Genomic DNA, 25,069 nt, shown 5'->3' with positions numbered 1-25,069 from the left:
TCTAGGTTGCACTGAAACGGGTACGGGAACAGGAATCGGGTACGGAAACGGGGACGGAAAACGGTGAAGTAAAAATTTATAGATACGGGTACGGTATGGGTACTTCAATAAACATATAAGAAAATATACCCATACCTTGAATAAGAGGGGATTAGTAAAGCTAATGAGAAAAGGAGAGAGGGGAAAAGAGTCTAGAAAGTAGAAAAACATGAAGAAATGAAAATATGCTTATGATAAGAGTGCTTTGAATGAAATGAAATGGATGCAAATATCAAAAAATTCGATGTTATCTTCCCCTAAAGCATCTAAGGCGTCCCCATAGAGTTCCCGTACAGTTTCCGTCCCCAACATGTCCCCGGTACGGGGACGACTACCAAATAGACGTACCCGTGCATCATAGGTGGCACTAGGTACTATGTCGGTTAAGTTGCCAAAGCAGGATATTTTTTTGAGATATTGGCAAAATAAACAGTTTTTCAAACTTTATTAGGAAAATAGTACATTTGGATGACTCTCCAGTCCTCAACCAAATATAATATTTACATATAGTGCCATGGGTATTTAAAAAACAAAAGTTTATCTTTGTGAATAGGAAATCATGTATTTCTCTTTTCTTTTTTTTTATCCTGCTTGTACGATTCTCTCTCTCTATCATTCTCTTTCTATATATATTATTATTTTTATTTCTTTTTTATTCATCATATTAATATTTTCCTAATTATTCAAATATTTATTAATATGTTTTTTGTTTTTAAATTTTTTCCACATATAAAAAATCTATATTTTTTTTTTTTATAATTTGATATGCATTTTGTTTTAATGATTTCAAATATATTTTATTTTCTATCCAGCAGTATTTGTGTACGATTTAAATCATTCAACATGTTGGATAAATTCAAACCGTCCAGCAATATTTGTGTACGGTTTAAGCCATCCAACATATTGGATAGATTCAAACCGTCCAACAATACTTGTGTACGGTTTAAATCATCCAACATATGGAAAATCTAAGAATTAAATAAATTATATATGTACATTTCAAATGTATACAGACATCTGTATACTTAATAATATGTACAGACATCTGTACACTTAATCATGTGTACGGATACAAAATATGTAACAAAAATATTTAATATTATTAAATAAAATCATCAAACAAAATGCATATCAAATTAGAAAGAAAAAAATATAGATTTTTATATATCTGAAAAAAAATTTAAAAACCAATTTTTATTGACTAATATTTTAGTTTTTAGATTGAAAGGTATATAATAAAGAAGAAACAAAATAAATAAAAAATTGGTTTTTTTTGCAAAGATGGAGAGAGACGATGGTTGGAGAAATAGATTGGAGAGATAGTTGAAAAAACAAAATTAGAGAGAGAGGAGAGTTGCACAATATGTGATAATTAGAGATAAGGACATAATTGTAAATACATCAATTCTCTTTTTTCTCTATTAGACAGAGGTTCTATTAAAGGCACAACGATGAAAGTCTATTTTTCTAATTTTGAATAGTAATGTGACTATTTTTCTAATTATGTTTTGTAAACGTACTAAAATTCAAATAAACCCTATTTTTTTTTGCTGGGGAAAAGATAAGAAGACCCTAGACTCGAAGATCAAGTGCTCCTTAGTCCTTCTAAGAAGACCCTAGACTCGAAGATCAAGTGCTCCTTAGTCCTTCTGCTTCAACGGCTAGGAGACATTACAAGTCTTTCTCAATGAGTGTTGTTAGAACTTAGAAGTCATCTTGCTTGTCAACTTAACTAAGAAAAACACAAATCAACTTAATGATGCTGACCTCGTTACCTATCTGACATCATCCAATTAAGCAATTGTCACTTAGACATCATCCAAGTTACAATGCTCTTTTATTGGAAATAAGATTTATGTACTAGTAAATTAATCAGATATGCATACACACATTTGTAAAGTTTGTAACGAACTCTCCATATAAATTTTTTAAAAGGCCTACATACATAAGATAAGTAACGGCAACGTTTCTTTTGCCTTCTCATACAAGAAAATACAATATAAGCAAGGCCCCCATCTGCCTATAGAAAACACACCAAAGACAAATATAAGTAAAAATAAAAAAGCCCACACGCTGCATCTTTTCGTATTAGGATTTGTAATTCATCTATGGTTTACGAACGCTTATAAGCTTGACATCATCGATGACAGGCCCGCACAATGACGAGAAATCATCGCTTCTCATGGAATAGAAAGTGCTGTAAAACATAACCCTAGATCGGTTTGATACCGCCACAAACCGGATAGAAGCTCGTTTGAACCCTCCTGTGCCACGCGACTCGTAAGGGACCTTAAGTGTCTCTTTACCTGCAAAAGCCTCTACCACCATTGATCCTTTGCAAGCGTTGTTGGCGTCTCCAACAGCGAAAGACAGCACGTAAGTCTTCCCAATGACTGTCCGAACGATTTGAGCGATGGCGCTCTCTTTGCCCGCTACAAGCTCAATGGCTCGGCGACCTTGTGGGACTGAGAAGTGTTCTACATCTACGTACTTGACGGCTTTGAGAGACTCGACCATCCAACCTGGTAAAGGAGAGTGATCGTCTTCAATGAACGGTGGGATCAAAACTCCTGTTGTCGCGCCAGGTAGTACTAATGGACCTTCCTCAAATCCTCCATTTTTCAATATGTTCTCTGTCAAATCAAACATAGAACAATCAATCATCACTAAATAACATCACAAGTTCAAGAATCACAAAAAGAGCATAAAACAGAGTATAGTAATAATAACGTACTGTTGGTTGGTCTTGGAGGGTAAAGAGATCTCATAGCAACACCATCAATGAGCGGACCACAAGCTGGATCTTCCTCAACACCTGGGTTATGAATCACAACTTCGGCGACCTCACTCTCGGCTTGAAACGCCCAAGCATACAAATCCCACCCACTACTACTATACACAGTCTGTATCGGGATCACACCGGAGTCAGGTGAAACAGATATGTTAAGCCTCTCGTCTTGAGCACAAGTCCTAGCAGCGCTAAAAGTGAGAGAGTAATACATTCCTTTCACCACTCTAAGCCTTTGCTTGATCGACGCTTCGTTCCCAAGCCTCACCGCGAATTTACCGGCGGGAACAACGAGGAGCATGTCTCCTTGTTTGTGTCCTGATTTAATGTACTCGACGAACCCTGTGACTTCCCAGTTTGGTATAGCCAGCTTGTTTACCACTTCTGTTCCTTTCATGTCTGATGGTTTTGGTCCTAGCTCGAAGTCGCCGTTTGGTAAGATACCTGAAATGACCAAAATGCCCTTGTAAATATTTATGGAATTTGAAAAAAAAAAAAAGAAAAGAAAGACATTAAGGCACGTGCAGTGTGTCCGAAGACAGCCTAACTGGGCCTGTTAAGACACATGAACAAAGGACCTACTTACTTACTCTCAAACTTCATTGATTGGTAATGTCCAAAACACTTTATCGTGTTGTGTTTTGTGTCAGAAACATGGGCAAAATTGTAAATTACAAAAAAATCTAAAGCATATCGAGAACGAATTTTCGTTTTTTTTTTTTCACTATTTTTATTCGCTTCTTAAGTACATATCTACGGCTATGGCAGAGGCAGGTTCGTACGAGTATAATATCATCATTACTATTCTAGAAAATTCAATGCTATTTATTAGCTACTACTACCACACTACAGCATTATATTGATTACTCATATTATAAACTCGATCTCAACATATAGTTTACCACTTTATTTCCATACCATTTCACGAAAATAGAAATGAGATGGCCATAAATTTACTATAACCAAAGTTAGAATATAGGAATTTGGATAGGATCCGATTTTTTTTTTTTTTTGGGGTGATTTAAATCGGAATAGTGGAAAAAAAAATTAAAACAATTTTGTGACAAAATAGCGTTTATGTATAGGTGTAAAGTAAGGCTTACCGTCACGGAAGGAGAAGCCGGGCTTGGCGGCCGTGGCGGTGGCGATGAGAAGAAGGAAGAAAAACACGACGGTGACACCTCCCATTTTGAAGGACGCCGAGAGAGAGAGAAGAGATGAGTGTAAAATATAATTAGCAAAGAGACTTGTGGCTATTGCTTATAAGGGGATGGAGCTATTAAAATGACCTTGGAGGTTACTGTATATTACGAGTCTGTGCCACTGATGTAGTTCGTCGTATCCCACGTGGGGTTGTGACCTCACTCCTTTTACAGAGAGATTTGGAACTGACCATTTATACATTTTGGGGTTACTTTCGGAAATAAAATTTTGATTTATTTTTTTGCTGTTTTTTGTATAGTCAAGCTCTGTTAGGCAGTGACTGGGGGAAGCCAGAAGTGTCCGATTGGCACAGGTACTAGACGTGAACTGCGTATAAATAGGCGTAACAATATAGTATAAAACTACTAGGAATATACGGTATATAGACTACCAAATTTAATACTCCATTTGGAGTTTTGGACCATTTGGTAATGGTTCGGATTCCGATAATTTCGATAGTTGAAGTTACAATTCGAATTACTAATTCGGATAAAGATCTATATTTCGGATGGTTAGCAAAAGTTTGAAGATATGAATTCAAGTATTAGACCAAAACTTATAAAAAATTATGACTTACGAATCAAATCTGACAACCGTTTGAAATAACTATAAAATTTGTTTCAATGTTATATTTTACTTTTTTTAATCCAAAATAGAGTAATTATATAATAATGTAAGAATATATATCATTCTAGTTTTTTTTTTAATTCTAAAAACTAGTAGAAAAAATGTAGTTACTTTATAATTATAGCGTAGAAGAAGAAATAGAGTGAGACTGGTGATATTCTAAAACTAGAGACTTAAAAACGCACACACACCCTTATCCACATGCCAAAAACACTTGAGTCAAGATTGTGAAAATAATTGAGATGTTTTCTTAGTAATCCACATCTGAATCTACGTGATAAATAATATCAATTAATTATGATAATAACTGGTAAAGGCCAAATTTGATCGTTTAGATAGGTCACCGTTTGAGATACTACTATTACTAGGAGAATCGTTTATCGTGGCATGTGTTATGGCCCCAAAAAAAAGTTCAATAACTAAAAAATCTCGTTATTTTTTGAACTTTTTTTTTGGAAAGTCTTTTGTCTTCTTTGATTTTGTCGTCTTCGGCTACCGTTTTTTTTGTTTTTTTTTGTGTTGTATTGTATATATTTTTTATAATGATATAAAAATTGAGAAATGTGTATGTAAGGTATTAAGGGCGCCGTTCACTGGCTAAAAATGCGGTTTCCGAAGTCGGCCATGAAATTGGCCTCAGAGATTTTCAGAATGGTGTCTTATTCTCATTCTTATCGGCCCAAGAAAGGGGAGTTGTATTGTTTCCATTTTTCTAAATTATCCAAATTCACCTTCCAAGTTTTAACTACCTGTCTTATGTTCGGTTTTTGGATTGTAGCTCCGCCAAAACTACCAATAAATGCGTTTTTTTTACTCTTAGAGATCATTTTTTTTTTAATTGTATGTTTACTTTAACTAGATGTTTCGCTCGTTCCTTATTGAGTATTGGTATGTTTATGTGTTGTAGGAACGGTTTACGCAGACGCTTATTAGAATATGCGTATGTGTTGAGATTTGAGAATGAAAAGATACACCACTTTATTAAAAAAAAAAAGGAAAACGAAATATACTAAAACTAGGTTTTACTCCGTGGTACACCACTGATCTATTATTTTGTTGATATGATACTATAATAGTTTAGTGATGTTTGTAGTCAAGATGAATTGCATTTATATATATATACTATTAACGGTTGTAGATAGGTTTTGTATAAACTCTTGATTCGCAAGTTGTGAAAATACATTTTATGATTTGGTTAATTATGATTTCGGAATGAATGATATGACATATTCTTATTTTGATTTTCAATTGAACTTAGCAAATAAGTAATCGTTTATTAAACGCAAATTAGATATTTCCTAAGATGTATTTTTCTTGAATTAGTTGCTATATTATATGAATGTGATTACATAATTTGTGTTATCAATTCTTTTTGTCAAACCCAGCCCTCAAAATTCGGCATGTAAATTAGATATTTCCTAAGATAAAATGGGCATTAATTGGCATTAATTGGATGTAAATAAGTACGCTATGGATTAAAAACCGGCGCAAAATATTCGGTAATCTTAAGGAGGATCCGGATAATTGAATGGGTTATAATTTTAGTTAAAAATCTGACCCGAAGTTGGCAAAAAGCCAAAAAGTGATGACACCCTATTATACTTTAAAAATGTATTCCGAGCTATATATGTGGATATACTTGTTTGGTTATAAATATCCTAAGAAAAATTTTAAAATATATATCCATTTATAAAAATTCAAATCACATCATATGCTGAAAAAAATATAAAATTTTATTAACTTTATGTATTAAATAGTAATTAAAATAATTAAATATAAAATTTAACAAAAGTGCAAGGAGAATTATATTTTAATCTAACATATTGATTTAAATTAGGTAGGTAGTTTTTAGGAAATTAACACTATCAAATAAGGAAATGGTTGTGTTTGGTTGTAAGGATTGTAGAGAATTTAGTTGAGACTTGTTTGAATAAAAAGATAAGAGAGGATGACACAAAAATGTACTTCAAAAATGTTAAGATAGATAGCACTAAAACAAGTTTTATGGATAACTATACCACACATTCTATAAATTTTCAAAAATAACACTATTAAACATATTACAATAAAATTAATTTAATTTTTTTTTAGATTTGGGTTCTCAGTTTCACATTTATGGTATAATTTTGATGAGATATGATTTAGTATTTTAAATTTAGGATTTAATTTTAAAAAATTAATTTTGAAATATAGTGCTATTTTTGAATTTTAGAAATAGTATGCTAAATTTGGAGAAAAAACTTATTTTGGTGCTATTTTTGAGAATCTTTCAAAAACAAAAAAAACTTATAGTCACAGTCGCTATTCATCAAAAATTTTGTTGGACACCTCTCTATTTAAATACGTTATCTTTCTTCTACGAAAATAGTATTACTAGGAAATATGTTGATTTTGATAAAGGAGTCTCTTGTAATAGTTGGTTGCCACTTAAAATTTTGTTGATAAATTTGTTTTGAGTGTATGAATGAAATCATTTTCTTTTTGAACCGGACAATTTATTTTAATCTCTCATGTGGAACACATCTACTCTCTGACTATAAGTGGTGACCTTAATTTTGGTTCACTAAGAGAACATCCGAAAGATTGAGAACTAGAGCCGTTTGATTCGTTTACATAGGCATATTTCGTGTTTGAAAAAGATTCTGGCTTCATTCATTCGTAGTTTATTTCTCTTTCGCAATTTTTAAATGTCAATTAGATATTAATTAGTTGGAAACTAATCTAATACACACACAATCAAAGGCTATGATATTTTACGTTTTTCCGCGACAAGAAGATCTTGCCTCGCAGTTGGTAGGTAAGAGCAAGTTAGAACAAACCAAATTCACAATTAGAAATGTTGAATCTAAAGAAAGATAAACCAAAGTATAATAAGATGGAGAGAAGAACCAAAAAAGAGACGAGGAACCGTCGGAAACGTGGGTGGGGCATGTGGGTAACGAACGGAGTGGAACCTACCAAAAAAGAAAGAAGAGATAGCAAAAGGCAGGATCATGGCTTTGTCTCCTGTACACTTCTTTTACTCTTTTACGGGCCCATTGCCTCATCACTCTTATCTCTCTCTGCATCCATCATACAGAAAAAGCTATCGATAACCTTTTTTTATATATATAATTCCGTTATTTATAATTGATATAAGTAAAGACAAAATACTATTTCAGGTTCGTTGTATATTTATCTAGTATTAGGTAGGGATGTTGAATCCAAGTTCTTGTTCGACTTCAGTTCGGATTCTCCAAGAGTACAATGGTTTTCATATCGATTTATTCAGCATGGATCATACCATATCTTGGAATCGGACATCTTTGATACCGTTAGATAGATAACTTAAAATTATTTTATTTAATTGAATTTGCAAATGTAACAAGATTTTACCAGCCAGTAAAATTTCATTTTGGTTTTCGATAACAGGTTACTTTTATTTGTGAAAATAAAGCCATATAATAAATTTATTTTTTATAAAAATGTCATATCTTCACAAAATAAAAAATATATTAAAAAGTATTTAATAATCAACAATAATAATTGGCATCTGGGCAACTGGCAAGTGACAGAAACGAATAGGAAGGAAATCAACTCACATTTAATTTCAACATTGTGTTTTGTTTGTTTGTTAAGTAAATTCATTAATGATTTTAGGCAAAGGACCCCTCCTGTGCTAATGTGACTCACATGGAAATGTCTTCAAAATACAAATCCATATCGTTCTCTACTGTACTGACACCACTCTTATTAAATGTTGTACCTTTATCTTATTCTCTTATCTAACCTCATTTCACCACACCCGTGCAAAGCATCGCTGTATATGAATTCATGTAAAAAATGTTTATAAGTGGCATCTTTTGAGGAATTGTGTGTAAAACATTAACATCTCTACTTCCTTTTATGTGTTGCAACAAGACTTCTGTAACCCATATCTCAATCGAGGTTACGTTACACATCAAATTCAACATCATATAATCTTATGAATAGGTTTAAATGAATATAACATGAACCGTTGTGCATAAACCATACAATAGCAGATTGTGCGGAAAATTTAAGACTAGAGATAAGAGTACTAAAACAGAGAGAATATTAAGATCTGTTTGGTTAAGTGGGGTTTACTCTAGCACAAGAGAGACTAATTAACATGCTTAAGGAATGGTTATTTGGTAGAGAGGTAGAGCTCCCAAAGCCTCTCGCTCAGCTCTCTCCCGTTTCACCTACACACGAGAAACCCCCAATGTAAGAACTTAGCTACAGGTTTTCTTAACACTACAAGATAGATAATTCCATATGACACAAGTTCATTACAATTATAGAAGCAAGTGGTATATGGAGCAACCATATTTAATCTTTATCATTAATCTAGCAGGCAGAAGATATGAATAGGAATATTTGTGCAGTAGATCAAGTCAACATATTGGGTAGCTTGCTCTGGCAAAATAAAGCTGGGCTTAATCCTGTTTCCCCTTTTACAAGGAAAATACATAGAAAGTTAGGCCTAATCGTTTATAGTTATTACTAAAATGAAAAGGGACTTACAAGAGCCAGCATATCTTGGAGGTAGCTCCTGAATGGTGTCTGCACTGCCTGCGAAGACAAATGAAGGCGAAAGGTTTACATAAGCTTCTATGTCACAGTTAAAAGCACCCATATCAGAAACATTTCTTTCAATGAAAAGGTGGAAGAAGCTGTACTAGATTTAGCAAGCCTCTAGTCATGAGGAATGTCATACACACACAACTAATCAGGTCACGGTTATACTATACTAAAGATCCAAAAAGCTATAATGTAAGACTGATCACAAAAGAGCTCTCTAAACAAAAGAGTGTTTTTAATCTTGATAAAAAATCTTATGTCCAATCTTGCAAGATCTACTGAATCCACAGACTTGACTACTCTATGAAAAATTATAAAATTCCTCACTCTGTTGCATAGATAGACTAGCTCTCAATTGATCTATAAAATCCCCTAACCTAGACCATACTTTAGAAAACATTTCATTATTGGTGCACTCCTACCACATCTCTGCAAGCACTGATTCCGATACACATGATCTACGTTCTTCTCTAAGTGATCAAAACACTAACTCACAACAGAGGAATTCAAACTATCATCGGATCTAACTCCATATCTCTTAGCTCACTCAGCTCTCAATTATTGTTTGAGACATACATACCTGAAGATCAGCTGGGAGGTACTCGTGTTTCATAGAAAGATCCATTGCACGCTTTAAACGCTGGTTCCGAGCATCAACGATCTCTTTAGGTAACCGATTAAGTGATTCCTTGATATCCAAGTCATACAAAGGATCATAGAGATCATCGTATCTAAGACCTAAACAAAAAATTTGTAAAGTTTCCAAAATCAGCCAATAGAAAGAACTAGGGTTTCGTTCGACCTAGCGTAAGAGAGAGAGAGAGAGAGTTAGACAAAACAAAAAGAGTACTACCGTATCTGCGGAGGCGGTTAGAGACAGACTTCATATGCATACGAGCTAAGAAGTTGGTCCTGGGATCTACTAATCTCTGGAGAAGCGACGCCATTTACTCTTCTACCGATGAAGATGCGAGATTGTGATGGAGGAGCCAATTAGCCAAAGGCTTTTGTAATTTAACCAGGGAACGAGTAAGGAAGGAAGGAAGAAGAAAGATCCAGAGACATCTCATTAAACGCTGTCGTATTATTTGTTCTAATAAAACGTCGTCGTATTAGTATTTTGTCAAACTTGTTGACTGTTTCAACGGGTTTACGTTGACTTATCGATACTAGACTAATTTTTTAGTTGTCGTCGTCGGTCTATGTGGTGTATATCATCAATGCTCAGATTTAAAGAGAAAACTACAATGTTCCACTATAAGAAAATTTATGAAGACATATAGTGTATGGCATATGCACAAATACATTTTGTATACAAAAACTGCAAAAAGATTATGAAATTTTGTTTAATAAGGTTCAAACGTTACACGCTTATCTTCAGTCTCTTGTTGCACCTGAAACAAGATTCTTGTTTATGCATTTTTTTGTTTATATATAAAATTCTTGGATTGTAATTAAGGAATAATGTATATATTACCTCTTTAAAACTTATGGTTCGAATCCTGATTTCACCTCTGCTAGTAGTCATCTCATCCAATATCTCCGCGTCGTGGAACTCGTCTTCACCTTCTGATAAATGATGAGAAGACCCTAGTTTCTGTTCACGAAAACAGAAACCTCTTAGACTCAGCTGAAACTCATTATAAGAGACCAAAAAATACAAATAGAAAAAAAGAGCTAGAGGCTAGAGCTTTACCCGGTAAGCAAAACTTGACTGTTGTATTGGTGCTGCTACTATTTCTTCATAGTCAGAAGCATCTAGTACATGAAGGTGTTGCGGATCGAATAACTTGGGAAGCAAGTGTTCTCTTATACTTATGAGTAGAAAGAATAGCGCCGGGAAAAATATCCCGGCCATAGGAATCCATGTCATGCCGTAACACAAGAGAAAATACACTAACTGGAAGAGTGTGAATGTTACAATCACTCTGTATGGTACTAACTCGATAAACGAAGCGTGTACTCCTTCCAAGACTCTGCATTAGATGTAACTAGTGATTGAGAAAAAAGCTATTGGTCTCTACAAATGAATTAAAGAAAAGGTTTTAATATAACTAACTTGAAAAGCTGGCTAGGAGGAATGAAGAGAAGTAACAATCTCTCCCAGAATTGGTTTCCCGGGAGACTGTCTATTGCCATATAAGCAAAGTAACCCCAAAGTATTGAACTTGGGATCATTTTGATGACTGGCACTGCAAGAAGTGTTAAACCAACAAGAACTGATTGCAATAGATTGCTCACTCTTTGCTCATTTACTCTAACGGGTAAGTGAGCTTCTATATGCAAATCGGGATCGAATTTTCCTTTCGTATCTCCTCCTTCGTCCGGTCTCATTACAACTTCTTTCAAGTCTTTTAAATCTCTTGCTACTGAATTATCCTGCAAAGGTTTTTGATTCTTGTTTATTTTTCGAACTTTCTTATTACCACAAATATAGGAGAAGAGGCTTTATTAACCTGAGGTGGGCATGTCTCCATCTCTATAAACACTGTTTGCATTTTCCCATATATTTCTGATTTGCTTGCTTTCATCTTCATACACTCTTTTGCTTTCTTCACCATTTTCTTGCGTGTTAGCTGACGATTTAGAACCGCAAGACTCTTTGTATGCATTGGAGCTTGAGGGATAACACCATTTGAAGGAGGAAGTCCAAGTAGTCCACATATCAAAGTCTACAAAATCACCATAACAACAAGATTTAATTGGTTTCTCCATGAAGAAAGTATCAGTTTCAAGAACATCGAAACTAACCATAATTCCAAGCAAGAAGATGTCATAATGATAAGCAGAAGGGTTCTTTAGATTAAACTCTTTCTGCTGTGCCATTTGTGAAGCTACACTATGGTCGAAGAAGTAAAGTCCTGCTATCATCACACCAGGTATAAACGCAGCAAAGATATACATTACTGGTACCTTCCCCATGTCCTGTATAGAGTACGCGTTTTGCATAATTCTATAAGTTTCGTATTTGGATTGATCATAGTGTAGCATGTTTTGCATTAAAGTTTTTTACCTTGATCACAGTCCAATGATACAATGAAGCTGGCTCCCATGGAAGGGGACAAAACAGTCTCCGAGGAACACTTGGAGCGACTTCACTAGGAATTGTGTAAGACAATGCCGTCCACAACAAGACCATTAAGGGAACACCGTAATCTCCAATGAAACTTCGAAGCCACCCTATTGTTGTTCATTGGTGTTAGTGAATATCTATGTAATACTTTTAAGGAACTAATGTAAATAAACAATATGACGTACCGAAACCGTATTTCCAAGATTTCGCTCTCCTGCTCTTAAGCGCGGTGATTACAAGGCCTAGCGAGAAAATTACAGCGAGCAAGCCATTGGCATACAACAAGAGGAAATGAGATTCCCCTGATTCATGCCTTTCACTCTCAGTTGCATGAAACTCACTGATCAATCCCTACAAATTTATTATAACTAAGAATGTTAACTGCGACATATATATGGCTAACTTGGACTATGAAATTTGTTTGTACCTTGATAGCTTCTTGTAAAAACAGAACAGCAATTAACATGCCAAAGAGTTCTCCAGCAATTCTCGTAAACCTCGTGATTATCGTGCACGCGTTAAATATCGAAAGAAGGATAAGCAAAACTGAAGTCCATACGCAAACCCTGCCAGAAACAGAAACAACAATTTTAGAAAACAGATTACATCTAATTTAAGTAACATGATTATTTATTTTGTTGTTATCATTACCATGCAACCCATGCTAGGTAAAGTTCTCGACCGATGTCTGGTCTACTAATGCAGAAACTGTAAAGATAAGTATACATAATAATGGTAGGCTCAGCAACCCCAAGTATCAATAATGGTTGTCCACCAAAAATCGCGTGGATGATTCCGCAAATCGAAGTAGAAGCTAATGTTTCAACCGCGCTTAGAGCTCCGCCTTTTAACCACAAGTTAAATAAAAATCATTAGAGGTAAATTCTCTAGGAGAATCATTAAAAATAGCAACATGAAAAAAGAGATGTTTATATATATACCTGTATGTTTACTTAATTGCTCACCAAAAGCAACTACAGGAAGAGACGACGCAAAGAAAATGTAGCAAGTCGGAGCCAAGATTCTAGTGAAACATTGAAATCAAGAATTCAATGTCTAGCATCAATATAGATTTCAAGAAAGATTGAGATTTAGTTAACCTTACCTTATACCGGTTTTAATGCCACGAATCCAATCTTGTTTGTAACATTTTCTTCTACCTTCGAGATCTCGGAGTATTCCTTGAAAAGGACCTCCTCCTCCTCCATCACTCTCCATTGCTGCATCAATCCAGATATACAAAGCGTGTTACACACGCATTTTTATAGTAACAAACCTAAAACATCATTATTCTAAAGAGAGAGAGAGAGTGAATAAATGAAAAGTTCAATAGAGCATTACAATGAATCGACTTCGACGTACCTGGAGACCTCAAGAATCGAGGAATATGTTAGATAGAGAGAAATTGAAGAAAATTCAAAACAAGAAAATAGATTGAGAGAGAAGAAGAATGAATTATGAGAACGACTTGTAATGCTGAGGTGTCAGAATATCACTGGCTAGAAATTAGAAAGCAAAATTTGGTTTTGGACGCCGTTACGGGAAAATGGGGCTGTGAATTTAAAATAAAACATGATTAATTAGTAAACCATGAATCTAACTGTTTTAACTTTTAACAATAATGTTGTGTTTTGAAAAAGCTAATTAACCTCCATGACACGTAAGCGGCCAGTTTAGTTTTGATGGTAAATAGTTTTACATTTACTGTATTTGGTTTTAAAAACCTAATTTGAATTCTCTTGGTTTTTTTTTTTTTTTCCCGATACTAAGTATATTTTTTTCTAAATAAAGCGTTCTTTGACAAAATGTATTTTTTACTCAGTCGTCAAATAGTTTTGACGAACCTTTTTGTTACATTAGAGAATCTCATGCATATATACTTCTTACGTTTGTTACATTAGATAATCTCTTTGGCAAGTCCCGGCACTGAGAGATGTGAGAGACTTGTATATTAATAAGAGCGTTGGGCTTATTGGGTATGTGTATTATTGGGATGTTAAAAGTTGGTGGAATTGTCTTAAGGTTTCCAATAATCGTATTTTGAGGCCCATTATGTATGTTAAGCCCACAATTGAGCTAGCCTTTCAAAACGTATCACGCGCTCGAAGTGAAGTGAAATCCCTAAATGTCCACCTGAGTCTGTTCTCTGTTCTCTGCAAGTCGGAGAAGAAAGAAGCTGAAGACATCGGGAAGTTGGTTGCTTAACGGCTATTTCTTAGCTCTGTCCCAATGTATTCCCCGAAGATGCCGAAGAGAAAAGCGAAGGAGTGTGTCAAACTCACTGAAGAAGATGACAAGCGAATTCGAAGAGAAGAGAAGAAAGAAGACTTGGTAGACGAAGAAGGTATCTCAAAAAAAAATCATTCCAATCGAATTTTTAGGGTTTTTGTAATCTGATTTTTTGGGGTATACAATTTTGTGTAGTTGAAAGACAAATCGCTGCGATTAGAGCGATCCGTGACGTTGAGATTGAACAAACTATAACTGCGTTGAGATTGCTCCGTTCATATTTTACCGAGGAACAGCTCGACACACCTGTGTTGGACTTCTTCAAAGAGAACCTTCCTGATTTGTCAATATCGAGAAACGAAGAAACTGGGGAGATTGAGTTAAAGTGGAAAGACGAAAATGGTGATTCTTCTATTCTTAAACGCTTGTCAATGGGTTTCCCTGATTTTTACAATACTAGGCCTTCTCTTCTTGGTGGCTATGATTTACCTGATAACGGTATGGCTGGCTGAATGGGTTTGATGAGATTTTTGTTTTTTGTGGTATTGAACTTTTTACTTTTGGTGGCAGTGAAAGCAAGCCTGTTAGGAACTGATAACCCACAGCTTGAGAATCTTGTAAGTTTTATTATATCTTTTGTCTTCTTGCCATTTTTGTGGTGGTTTCCTGTAATCTGACAGATGCTTATGCCTAATTAGCACAGAGAGAACATTTAGTGGATTTGTCATTTGCTTTAGTTAGTTTTGCAGGCTTTCACCCCTACTGAGTAGTGTACTGTATAGCTAGGCTTTACTTGTTTGTTTTAGTAATGTTTAGGTTGTTACACTAAACCGTAATCTGGACTTTTTTTTTTTTTTTTTTTTTATATTGTCAACCTTGTATGATAGTATCTTTCTTCTGTCTTCCAACATTATTATGCAATACTACTTTAGGGCAGTCGGTGCAAGACTCTAATTTGATCATTTCCCTTGGGTTTTTAGGTCTTCCAGGGGACATCTGACAACCATATGCTTGCAAGCCATGCTGCTTTTCAGACTCCTGGGGTATGTATTTTATGATTGTCTTCTGTCTTGATGCAATTATCTCGTACGTTTCTTTGTTTGGTTCTTTGGCATGTCTTTTTCCTTCGAGTTTTTGTTTTTACATTGATCCAGAGAGAAAGAAATCAGTTTATGAGTCGTGATTTATCAGCTATAATTTCTGTTGCAGAATGAGCTATGTCTGTTTCAGTGATAGATTTTGTACATACAAGCAGAGTCTCTACTATGATACTTGTAATTTTTTCAGGTAAATGGGCAAAGACTCTCTTTTGGAATGACACCAAAGACCCGGAGGCTACCAAAACCTGGAGAGATGATGCTCTCTGTGCATGGCTCTCCTTTGGGGGTCTACAAAGAAGACCACAACATTGGAGCTATAAATGGTATATGTTTCTAGATCACTGTCGTTCTCTGTTCTTGCTCCATCCAATGAATTCAGTCATAACATGCATTCTTATGTGCATCAATTGATTTTGCAGAGGAAAACAGTTGAAGGGCTACATAGATTCAGACACTTTTGGATTGTGATGGTTTACTTTATCTTCTAGTCGTAAGATCTCAGATCCCAAAAATGCTATATATTTGTTATGTGTGTTCTTCCGGATACTATGGTAATTTAAGTCTTTAGAACAACACAACAATACACATATTGTTTGTAAATAGATGAAACTTTTCAGTTACACTTTACCAATTAATTACAAGACAAGTGAATAGTTCTTTCTTCTCTTTGATCTTCCCATTTTATCATCTGTATCTGAAGATAGTGTTTATGTGCCTTTCTTGTTTCAAGTGTTTGTGCAAGATAGTGTTCATGCTAGTTTTTGACTGTTGCAGCAAGTCTTGGTTGGAGGAAATGATTATCGCTGGTCTTCACAATAGCAATTCCCGCTACACTGGTGAGAATTGTCCCGTAGCCTTTAGACTCAGTCTGTTTCTTCTCTTCCAAAATGGGACCCCGGTTTTCATATCCTTGACTTTATTATGTTGATAATCTCTGTTATAATCATTGGAACTCCGGAAACTTACGAAACCAAGATCCGACAAAAGGATAATTCTTTAACTAACAAAAGTCAAAAAGCTTAAAACTCCCCGCTCAAACGGTACAGACTACATGCGTGTTCTAAATTTCTTACACCTATTTGTTTCCTAGGTCACTATATTGTGATATGTGGCTATGACGCGGTTAGAGATGAGTTCAAGATCAGAGATCCCGCCAGTTCCAAGTAATATTTTGTTATATCTCATTGCTTGAATACTTTACATATCGGTCCCTTCCTACATTTTTCCTGACATGCTAAAACTGTTTGCATGTTCATATATTTTAGGAATGTTTAAAATCTAAACACAATGGAAAAATGTGTTCCATGTTAGTATGTTAATGGTATATTCTAAAGATATTTTACATCACATTTATAGTCTATTTAGATGCCAGTTTTGATTAATATTGAGGAAGAGACCTTTGAGAAGCAAGGAAGAACATTTTACACATCATCTTGGAACGTGCGAATCGCCATTACTCAGTACTAGTAAGAATTAACAGAGAAATAAATTGTTGATAAAGATCTTTTGGCATGTCAAAATGCTTGGAGAATGCCCGGAAATCTTTTGGCACAGATGAAGATCTTCTCCTGGTAATCTATAAGGGAACATGAATTGTTGATTTTGGCTTGTGTAATGGCCCCTGTTGTTCATGTATTGTGTTTTATTGGATTTCTGCAGATAAACTTGGAGAATATCAGGAACCAGAACAAATTTTAGAACAGTTCTCATCATCATCATTAAATCAATTCTGGAACAGAATGAAACCTGAGTGTTTTTTTTTGTAAGTCCAGTGAAAGACTATTTGTAAGTAGCAGTAACTTGTAGCTTTTCCAGTTCAGTAACAGACGCTACAGTTAGTTGATAGCTAAATCTTTAATCGGAAGCTAGGAGAATTAGGGCAATATGGTTTTGTGTTTAGAGCTGGGTCGAGACTCTAGAGTGAAAGAATCTTATCATAATGTTCCATGCTGGATTGTAAGAAATTGGTTAATGCTTGATGAACACACAGATATCAGGGCTATGAATAGTGAAAGCTGTCCATGCAAATCCAAGAAAGACAGGGATGATAATCCTTGGAGGGGGATTTTTTAATCCAACTTAGACACTCTCCGTCTCTATAACCGATCGATAGAGTTGCTCATAAAGCCTAAAATTGTTCAATAAATCAATACCAAAAGTTAACCACCCAATAATTGGGAATGATGACATACACTAAAGTTCCTCCAATCCCACAACATATTCATGGCCATAGTTTGAGACTTATGAATCTTTGACTATGTCGCTTGTTTGTAAATTATCTTGACAACAAACTAAACCAATGCTCTAATAATACTCATGCAAGATATTTCAATTTAAATCCAATAGAATATGCAAATATAAGAGACAATCCTATAATTGGCATTCTAATAAATACTAATTAAATTCTATGAAATCAAAAGTAATCCGGCCAAAACCGATAATAGACCCAACGAGCCACACCCTGGCCTTCCAACATACCGGCTACCGCTTGATGGATTAGCATGGCGGTGCGAGGAAGCCACAACAAACGGGTACCCGCCAAGCCCGCTGTGAGATTGCCTTAGATTTGCATATCCTCCTCCTCCTCTTCCTTTGATACCACCACTGCGTCCTCCTCCTCCTCCTCCCTTACCGCCACCGCCTTTTCGAATAAAAATTGCTAGTTTCGGTGTCTTTCTTTCGTAGCCAGTAATACTTTCTGGTTTGGATATGGTGGAAACAAGGCCTATATCGACGGAGGCTAGACGTAAATATCGTGAGTTTACAAAGGAAACAAAGTTGTGATGCAAATAGAGAAACAAGAGAAAATAGAAAAGCAACGACGTTCTTGTCGAACCCATTTTTGTTTCGATGTCTTCTGAGCCTCTTCTTTAGACGTCTCCTATAAACGGTAACACAATTTAACATGTCCAAACTAAAGCAACAAAAAAAAAAATTAGAAAAAAAAAACTAAAAGGAAATGAGATGTATCTTTCTGTAAATTTACACGGTTTAAGTTGTCAATTTAATTTGACAGAGAATACTAGCCAATTTTTTTTGGGACATTTGAAAAATATCTTTTTGTAAACATATCCTATCAATAGTAAAATTGTTCTGTATAGTTACACAAAATTTTGTAACTATTAGGTGTTTTCGTAGCAAGAAAATATTTGTTACAGTTTTGTGACAAATTAAATTAATAACTATTTGGTCATCACTAATTTCTCCTTCATGACTAATTGTCGCAAAATGCTACAATTTAGATACTAATTAATGTGTCTCATATTGCTACTACTTGTTACAAATTGCGTCAGAAATATGCATAACATATAGGGAAAATTGTCTTCCCTGCCATGAACAGTAACATTCTTCCTCTCCAATGCCAGTTTCGTCGAAACTTTTTCCCGCCTGCCACAAGCTGTTCAACGAAAGACCATTTTGCCCTCACTCATGGTTTCAATTTAATAAGTGATTTTCGATTTAAATAATTAGTAAACTTGTCCACTATGAAGAAGACAAGATTGACAATGAATGACATAAAAAACACCACAACATGAAAAACAAATGGTGGACATCTACCTTTGATTTTCGAGTTGGTCCACCGAAGGCAAATCAGGATCGGGCCTGCAATGGAGAGGATGAGTTAAAGTTGTCCATCATGAAACAACCATGAAGAAGACAAGATTGACAATGGATTGCATAAAAACATAACAACATGAAAGAGTGGTGGACATGTACCTTTGATTCTCCATTTGGTCCACTGAAGGCAACACGTGATCGGACCTACAATAGAGAGAATGATTTAAACTTGTCCACCATGAAGAAGACAAGATTGACAATGAATGACATAAAAACAACATGAAAAACAAATGGTGGACATCTACCTTTGATTCTCGATTTGGTCCACCGGAGGCAACCCGGGATCAGACCTGTAATAGAGAGGATGAGTTAAACGTGTCCACCATGAAGAAGAGAAGATTGACATTGGGTGGACATATACCTTTGGTTATGTATTTGGTCCACCGACGAGATTATCAGATAATAGGATATGGCTAATTTGGTCATATTACATCTCTTCTTCATGTGTAAAAGTGGCATTTCGTAGAAAACAAAATGAAACTGACATTTTAGACAAGATTTTGGGGGAATAATGGCATTCCTCGCCAATATCCCTAACATATACTTTCAAAAAGCCACAAAATTTTGTCGCTAATTGACTCACAACAGGCTACAAGTTATTTGTCATAAAGTTGTTACAAATTGCTACACCTTTTCGTATTCATTACGAAATTTATATTGTTGCCTTGTGCAACAAGGTTTTATATGTAGAGCCAAAACAAATTATCTGAAAATATTCTTGAAAATCATATTGCAAAACGAAAGTACAGAAGTTCAAATTAATGGTAAACCTTAGTTCTAAAAATTCAAAAGAGATAAGAGTTTTAAACTTTTGACCAAATCCTCCTTGTGGTGTGAAGATCAAGCTTACCGCTTTCAATGTTGTTAGCCTTAGATGTGGAGGTGAGTACCTTGAGATGACTGATAATTCTGGAGAAGAAAATCTTGTCGGTATGACTGAGACTTTCCTCAATGAAGTGTTTGGGAACTGAACAAACTCGATCAAAGCTCTTCAGACTTGTGAGAAACTGACCGATTATGCTGAAGATCTTCACATTATCGCCAGGTGTGTTGATTCTTTAGCTGTCAAAGCCTGTGCTGCCCCGAGCCTTTTCAATTGGCCTGTGGGAGGAGAAAAGAGCTCTACAAGCGGGCATAACATAAAAGATGAATCACATTTGTGGAATGGAATCTCGGCTTCCGGAAAGATGCTGCAAATCCTGGCTACCAAAATGTGATGAAAAAGACAATGATATATAACTGTTAATTTACCTTTCCATGCATATTGATTCTTGGATCTTGTTAAAACCTAAAATCAGACCAAACCCGTTACAGACCAAACATAACAAGACAGATTTAACGAAATTAAAATGATGGAGAAACATATCTCACCCAATACTTTCAACTTAGACCATCTCACATGGAGAAAGAAACAAGACAAACCATTTCAGATTTAAAACTCTCAATATGCCATCTCAAACAAGCATGGTCATGTTTAGATTTTACCTTCTCCCACCAAGGTTTGAGTTTGATGGTGGTAGTACGTATATGTAGATATCATAAGTACGTCAGTTGTAATTTGAGAGAGAGTAACAAATAATATATCCCAATCAAAAATCTCACCTGTATTTTGAAAAAGCATACTTGCTGCTTCGTTAGATAGCAAGCTAGTTTAACGCAAACAATTGTCTATCCAACTCCTTGGAGTCTTATTTAGCGCAGTCTTGATGTCCTACAGCTTGAGTAGACCCATTCTTACTCAAGACCTGTCTTCTTGTGGTCCTCACTCCTGCATTTTCCCAACAAAGAGACTTAACAAGTCAAAGATTAGAAGACACATAAACTCCTAAAGTTCATCACGTATATCTTGTTCTCCATTTTCATGAATACTATTTTCTATATACTAAATAATTAAATTATAAAACCTAAAACTCCAAATCCTAAACTATACATCCTAAATTATAAATCCTCAAAACTATATTCTAAATGTAAAATAGATAATCCATTTTTTTTTTAAAGTCTAAAAATTAATTTAATACAACACAATTGTGTAAAAGAGAGTAAAAATTAAAATAGTGAAAACGGATACTTTTGAAAAATAGTATGTATAAAATAATATTTCTAACAATTTCTAAATTTTATTTGGATTTATAGTTTCTTTTGATAAGATGTTATCTCTACAATCAATATTGTTGAGTTCGTTGAATTATATTCATCTTTTGTTGTATATTTTCTTATAATTCTTTTTAAAATAATAATTATTATTTTTACCTAAACGAAATCACATGTGCTAGATAATATCACTAATATTTTATTTTTGGATTGGTGAAATGAATTGCAACTTGTGAGATAAAAATGCTTTTTACCAATACAATGTTGTTAGTAATACTGAATACCTTTTTTTTAACATTTTCACTGTTGCCCTCTTTTACACAACTACAATATGTTAAATTAATTTTTAGATTTTTTTCTTAGGTTGGGGTTCTCATTTTAATATTTAGAGTATAGTTTTTAGGGGGTAAAGTTTAGTATTTGAGATTTAGGGTTTGGAATTTAGTCAGTTTATATATTAAAATGGATATTTTTCAAATGAACACCAAGAAAGGGTATTTTTGAAAAGTAACATAGAAAAAATGGTATTTTTGAAAATTCTCCAATTTTTAATGATCATTTTACTCTTACAAAATATTTTTAATGACCATTTTTCCGCTAAAAATTTTTCAACATATTTTTCCGCCAAAAAAAAAATTAGAAGACTTTTACAATGTTTTTATAATGTTTTAAACGATTTAAAAACCTTATAAAAGTTTTATAAAACCTTCTAAAAACTTTGTAAATGCCTTATAAAAACCTTATAAAAAAGAGAATTTGGTCAGAAATGTCATTTTATTAATTTAAGTTGTGTGAAATGCCATTTTCATTTTTTCCTTTTCAATAATGCCATTTGCTGTTTTTGTGCCATATGATCAAAAGAATATAATACCCTTCAATTCAAACATTTTGAAATTGACGAAAAAAGTGATGACATGATTGTTTCTTCTTTAATTAAAACCTGAACACATCTGAAAATAAACGAGAATGAAGTTGGTGGAGTTCTCCAGGTCATTAACATGTTTCTCTTCGGGGAATTCATCAGTTTCAGGCCTGTCCGATAGACAACAAACATGTTAGTTTGATGGACTTAATGTTTTTTATAAAAAAATTATCCATCAAAAATTTAATAGACAATATGGGTTGGAAAGACAAAAGTAAGCCTACTCTGGTCCACCAACAGAGACATACCTTCTTTGTGTATCATTGTTGTCCTCTAAGAGTTCACCAATGTTAGGCTAAACGTCTTCAGACCTGTGTGATGGACAACACACATGTGAGTTCGATGGACTTAAGGTTTTAAAATAGAAAATTGGTCCATCAGAAACTTAATAGACAACATGGTTGGATAGACAAAGTAAGTGGTCCAAAAATAAAAATGGAGTGGACTAAACAAAGATAAAACTGGTCCATAGAGGCATACCTTCAATGTGCAGTAACATTGTTGTCCTCTGGGAGTTCACCAATGTCAATATGAACGTCTTCAGACCTGTGAGATAGACAACAAACATGTTAGTGTGATGGACTTAATGTTCTAAACTAAAAGGTGGTCCACCAGGAACTTAACAGACAACATGGTTGGATAGAAAAAAAATAATCATATTGTGGTCCAGAATGAAAATGCAATGGACTAGACCAAATATAGGAATGGTCCACAAAGACATACCTTCTTTGTGCAGTAAAATTGTTATCCTCCAGGAGTTCACCAATGTTAGACTAAACGTTTTTATCCTCTGAGACATACCTTCTTTGTGCAGTAAGGTCATGCAATGGACTAAACCAAATATAGGACTCGTCCACAAAGACATACCTTCTTTGTGCAGTAACATTGTTGTCTTCCAGGAGTCTTCCAGAAGGACCAAATACCTTCACTAGTCAATCATATTGTTACCCTCTAAGAGTTATGCAATGTCAAACTCATGCTTCACTGTGGTTGCCCAGACGCTTGAAGGGAAAACCGGAGAAGCAAGGAAGTCTAGATTTAGGAGTTGAAAGGAAAAAGAAGAGAGAGAAGAGCTTAGGAAATCTCCAAGGTCACTTTGTTTTAGAGTCAAAAATAAAGTGATTTTAAAATACAAAAATAGAAATATACACGGGAGATTATATTATAGTTTCCTATGTGGGTTTCATCCGCAAAATCCAGTCCTTTAATGTAGAGCTTATTAATAGGGCAATTGTCATAAATACCACTAAAATAGGTTTTTATTCCAAAAATACCACAATTTAGTTTTTTTTTTCCCAAAAATACCACTAAAATATATTTCTTTTCAAAAAATACCACATAATTGAATTAAAGTTCTAATACTAAAAACTAATTTCTAAATTCTAAATATTAAACCCTACCCCTAAAAACTATACCCTAAAACTAAATGTGTCAACCCATACCTAAAAAAAAATTCTACATCCTTAAAAATCATTTTTTTTTGTGTTTGTGGTAATTTAAAAAAAACTTTTGTGGTATTTTTGGAAAAAAAACTAAAATGTTATATTTTTGGGAAAAAAACCTTTTTAGTGGTATTGAAAGGAATTTCTCTTATTAATATTGTCTTAGACTCAGGTGATTAAACCTTGTTTTTTATTGTAATTATAAATAAAATTGCAAAAACTTAATTAAATCATCTAATATATTAAAGGAGAAGTCAAAAATGGCTCACAGCCATTCTCACAAAAATTGACGTCATTTACCCTTAATAAAAAATACCCTTAAAAAAATTTCGGACAAGCTTTTTTTGCCAATTTAGGTTGCTGAAACGCACCACATTCATCCTCATACTTAAGATTACTAATTTGCCATTAATGAGATTCAGAATTGGACCTTTTTCCCTCTTAGATTAATTAAAAAAATTAAAAAGAATAATTTTCTTAATTATCTAATCTATATTATCGTCAAAAACATGATTTCTATAAGTTATAAAACCCTAAAACCTGAAACAATAATGGGCTTAATAGAAATCCCAACCAAATTATACCGACTTCTTTGAAACCCTAAAAATAAAGGTTATTCGTTAATATAAATAGGTACATCCCTAACCATTCTCCATAATTCGAAATCTTTAAAAAAGAAGAAACCCTAAATTACTCTCATGTTCTCGAATTTATATTTGTATTATAGTCTTGATGATCTTTTTTATGGATCTTTGTATTCGTGTTCATGTTCTAATTATTCATATCCTTTTTCTGTAGTATTTGTTTGGAACGCAAGTTCAAGCATCACCAGAACTTTGTGTATTGTTTCTTTACTAATTGAATAATATTGTATATTTTCTTGAATTATTAAAATATTTGTAAATCAAATTATACTAATCCCTATGTTTCAGGTGAGTTAGTAGATGGTCGTGATCTTAGTTCTATGTACCCACACAAGAAAATTAGGTATATATATTTTTTTTTGTATACCTAAACTAATTTCGTTTATACCTTGATGCTGCTAAATTAAAAAACTCATGTTTATAGTTACAGGAACACTTCGGAAGATGCTACTATTAATGAAAGATGTTTGGTAATAGTAATAGAAAAATATTCTATCATCTTTATTGACATTTATTCATGTTTTTCTGGCTATAATAATTAAATATAAATCAATAGGTAGAGGTGGCAAAGTCTATTGAATGTTTTTGTTTAGGTGAATCCACCAATATTCATATGCTGAAACTCAGGTATTGTTTAAAATTTTATAAGAAAGATTATTAATATTATACTTTTGATTTCAAAATCATACTAATATTTTGTATTTACTTTTTT

General features: G+C 34.0%; 3 protein-coding genes across 9 annotated transcripts; 1 reads left to right on the top strand and 2 right to left on the bottom strand.

Annotated features, from left to right (window-relative positions):
• Window positions 1,935-4,065, bottom strand: LOC104736571. Its single transcript, XM_010456572.2, has 3 exons — window positions 3,931-4,065; window positions 2,774-3,271; window positions 1,935-2,672 (listed from the first exon to the last, which is right to left on the bottom strand). Exons 1-3 carry the CDS (start codon window positions 4,013-4,015, stop codon window positions 2,146-2,148), a joined length of 1,110 nt encoding a protein of 369 aa, XP_010454874.1. The 5' UTR covers window positions 4,016-4,065; the 3' UTR covers window positions 1,935-2,145.
• On the bottom strand, window positions 8,591-13,529 carry LOC104736569 (probable boron transporter 6). 3 transcript variants are annotated; one of them, XM_010456571.1, is made up of 12 exons: window positions 13,417-13,529; window positions 13,253-13,335; window positions 12,963-13,155; window positions 12,739-12,877; window positions 12,497-12,662; window positions 12,252-12,418; window positions 11,990-12,163; window positions 11,695-11,910; window positions 11,298-11,617; window positions 10,935-11,214; window positions 10,716-10,835; window positions 10,585-10,632 (listed from the first exon to the last, which is right to left on the bottom strand). In XM_010456571.1, exons 1-12 carry the CDS (start codon window positions 13,527-13,529, stop codon window positions 10,585-10,587), a joined length of 2,019 nt encoding a protein of 672 aa, XP_010454873.1. The 3 variants fall into 3 exon arrangements, 2 of the variants coding, with proteins under 2 accessions (XP_010454872.1, XP_010454873.1); XR_002034808.1 differs by lacking the exons at window positions 10,585-10,632; window positions 10,716-10,835; window positions 10,935-11,214; ... (7 more) ...; window positions 13,253-13,335; window positions 13,417-13,529 and adding exons at window positions 8,756-8,859; window positions 8,951-9,108; window positions 9,182-9,229; window positions 9,819-9,976; window positions 10,092-10,246; XM_010456570.2 differs by lacking the exons at window positions 10,585-10,632; window positions 10,716-10,835; window positions 10,935-11,214; ... (7 more) ...; window positions 13,253-13,335; window positions 13,417-13,529 and adding exons at window positions 8,591-8,859; window positions 9,182-9,229; window positions 9,819-9,976; window positions 10,092-10,246.
• Window positions 14,445-17,685, top strand: LOC104736567. Of its 5 annotated transcripts, none has more exons than XR_759593.2 (10): window positions 14,445-14,655; window positions 14,736-15,038; window positions 15,111-15,157; window positions 15,521-15,583; window positions 15,828-15,963; window positions 16,060-16,130; window positions 16,415-16,476; window positions 16,731-16,803; window positions 17,006-17,211; window positions 17,300-17,683. XR_759593.2 is itself a non-coding variant. In XM_010456569.2 (6 exons), exons 1-6 carry the CDS (start codon window positions 14,541-14,543, stop codon window positions 16,071-16,073), a joined length of 678 nt encoding a protein of 225 aa, XP_010454871.1. In that variant the 5' UTR covers window positions 14,445-14,540; the 3' UTR covers window positions 16,074-16,306. The 5 variants fall into 5 exon arrangements, 1 of the variants encoding a protein (XP_010454871.1); XR_759592.2 differs by having other exon boundaries at window positions 16,997-17,211; XR_759591.2 differs by having other exon boundaries at window positions 16,731-17,211; window positions 17,300-17,685.

Source organism: Camelina sativa, chromosome 13 (assembly GCF_000633955.1).
Source record: "Camelina sativa cultivar DH55 chromosome 13, Cs, whole genome shotgun sequence".
In the NCBI taxonomy this organism is placed as follows: domain Eukaryota; kingdom Viridiplantae; phylum Streptophyta; class Magnoliopsida; order Brassicales; family Brassicaceae; genus Camelina; species Camelina sativa.
Note: the sequence above shows the minus strand (reverse complement) of the source record. Positions and strands in the feature narration are given on the sequence as shown.

What these genes read in the sequence shown, in the direction of transcription:
- LOC104736571 (XM_010456572.2), bottom strand. Translation starts at nt 4,015, where the DNA reads ATGGGAGGTGTCACCGTCGTGTTTTTCTTCCTTCTTCTCATCGCCACC. An exon ending in CGGCTTCTCCTTCCGTGACG is followed by an intron (nt 3,272 to 3,930) that starts GTAAGCCTTACT and finishes TGGTCATTTCAG; the next exon opens with GTATCTTACCAAACGGCGAC. An exon ending in CCCTCCAAGACCAACCAACA is followed by an intron (nt 2,673 to 2,773) that starts GTACGTTATTAT and finishes TTGATTTGACAG; the next exon opens with AGAACATATTGAAAAATGGA.
- LOC104736569 (XM_010456571.1), bottom strand. Translation starts at nt 13,529, where the DNA reads ATGGAGAGTGATGGAGGAGGAGGAGGTCCTTTTCAAGGAATACTCCGA. An exon ending in GCAATTAAGTAAACATACAG is followed by an intron (nt 13,156 to 13,252) that starts GTATATATATAA and finishes TGTGGTTAAAAG; the next exon opens with GCGGAGCTCTAAGCGCGGTT. An exon ending in ATCTTGGAAATACGGTTTCG is followed by an intron (nt 12,419 to 12,496) that starts GTACGTCATATT and finishes GAACAACAATAG; the next exon opens with GGTGGCTTCGAAGTTTCATT.
- LOC104736567 (XM_010456569.2), top strand. Translation starts at nt 14,541, where the DNA reads ATGTATTCCCCGAAGATGCCGAAGAGAAAAGCGAAGGAGTGTGTCAAA. An exon ending in CTATGATTTACCTGATAACG is followed by an intron (nt 15,039 to 15,110) that starts GTATGGCTGGCT and finishes TTTTGGTGGCAG; the next exon opens with TGAAAGCAAGCCTGTTAGGA. An exon ending in CTGCTTTTCAGACTCCTGGG is followed by an intron (nt 15,584 to 15,827) that starts GTATGTATTTTA and finishes TAATTTTTTCAG; the next exon opens with GTAAATGGGCAAAGACTCTC.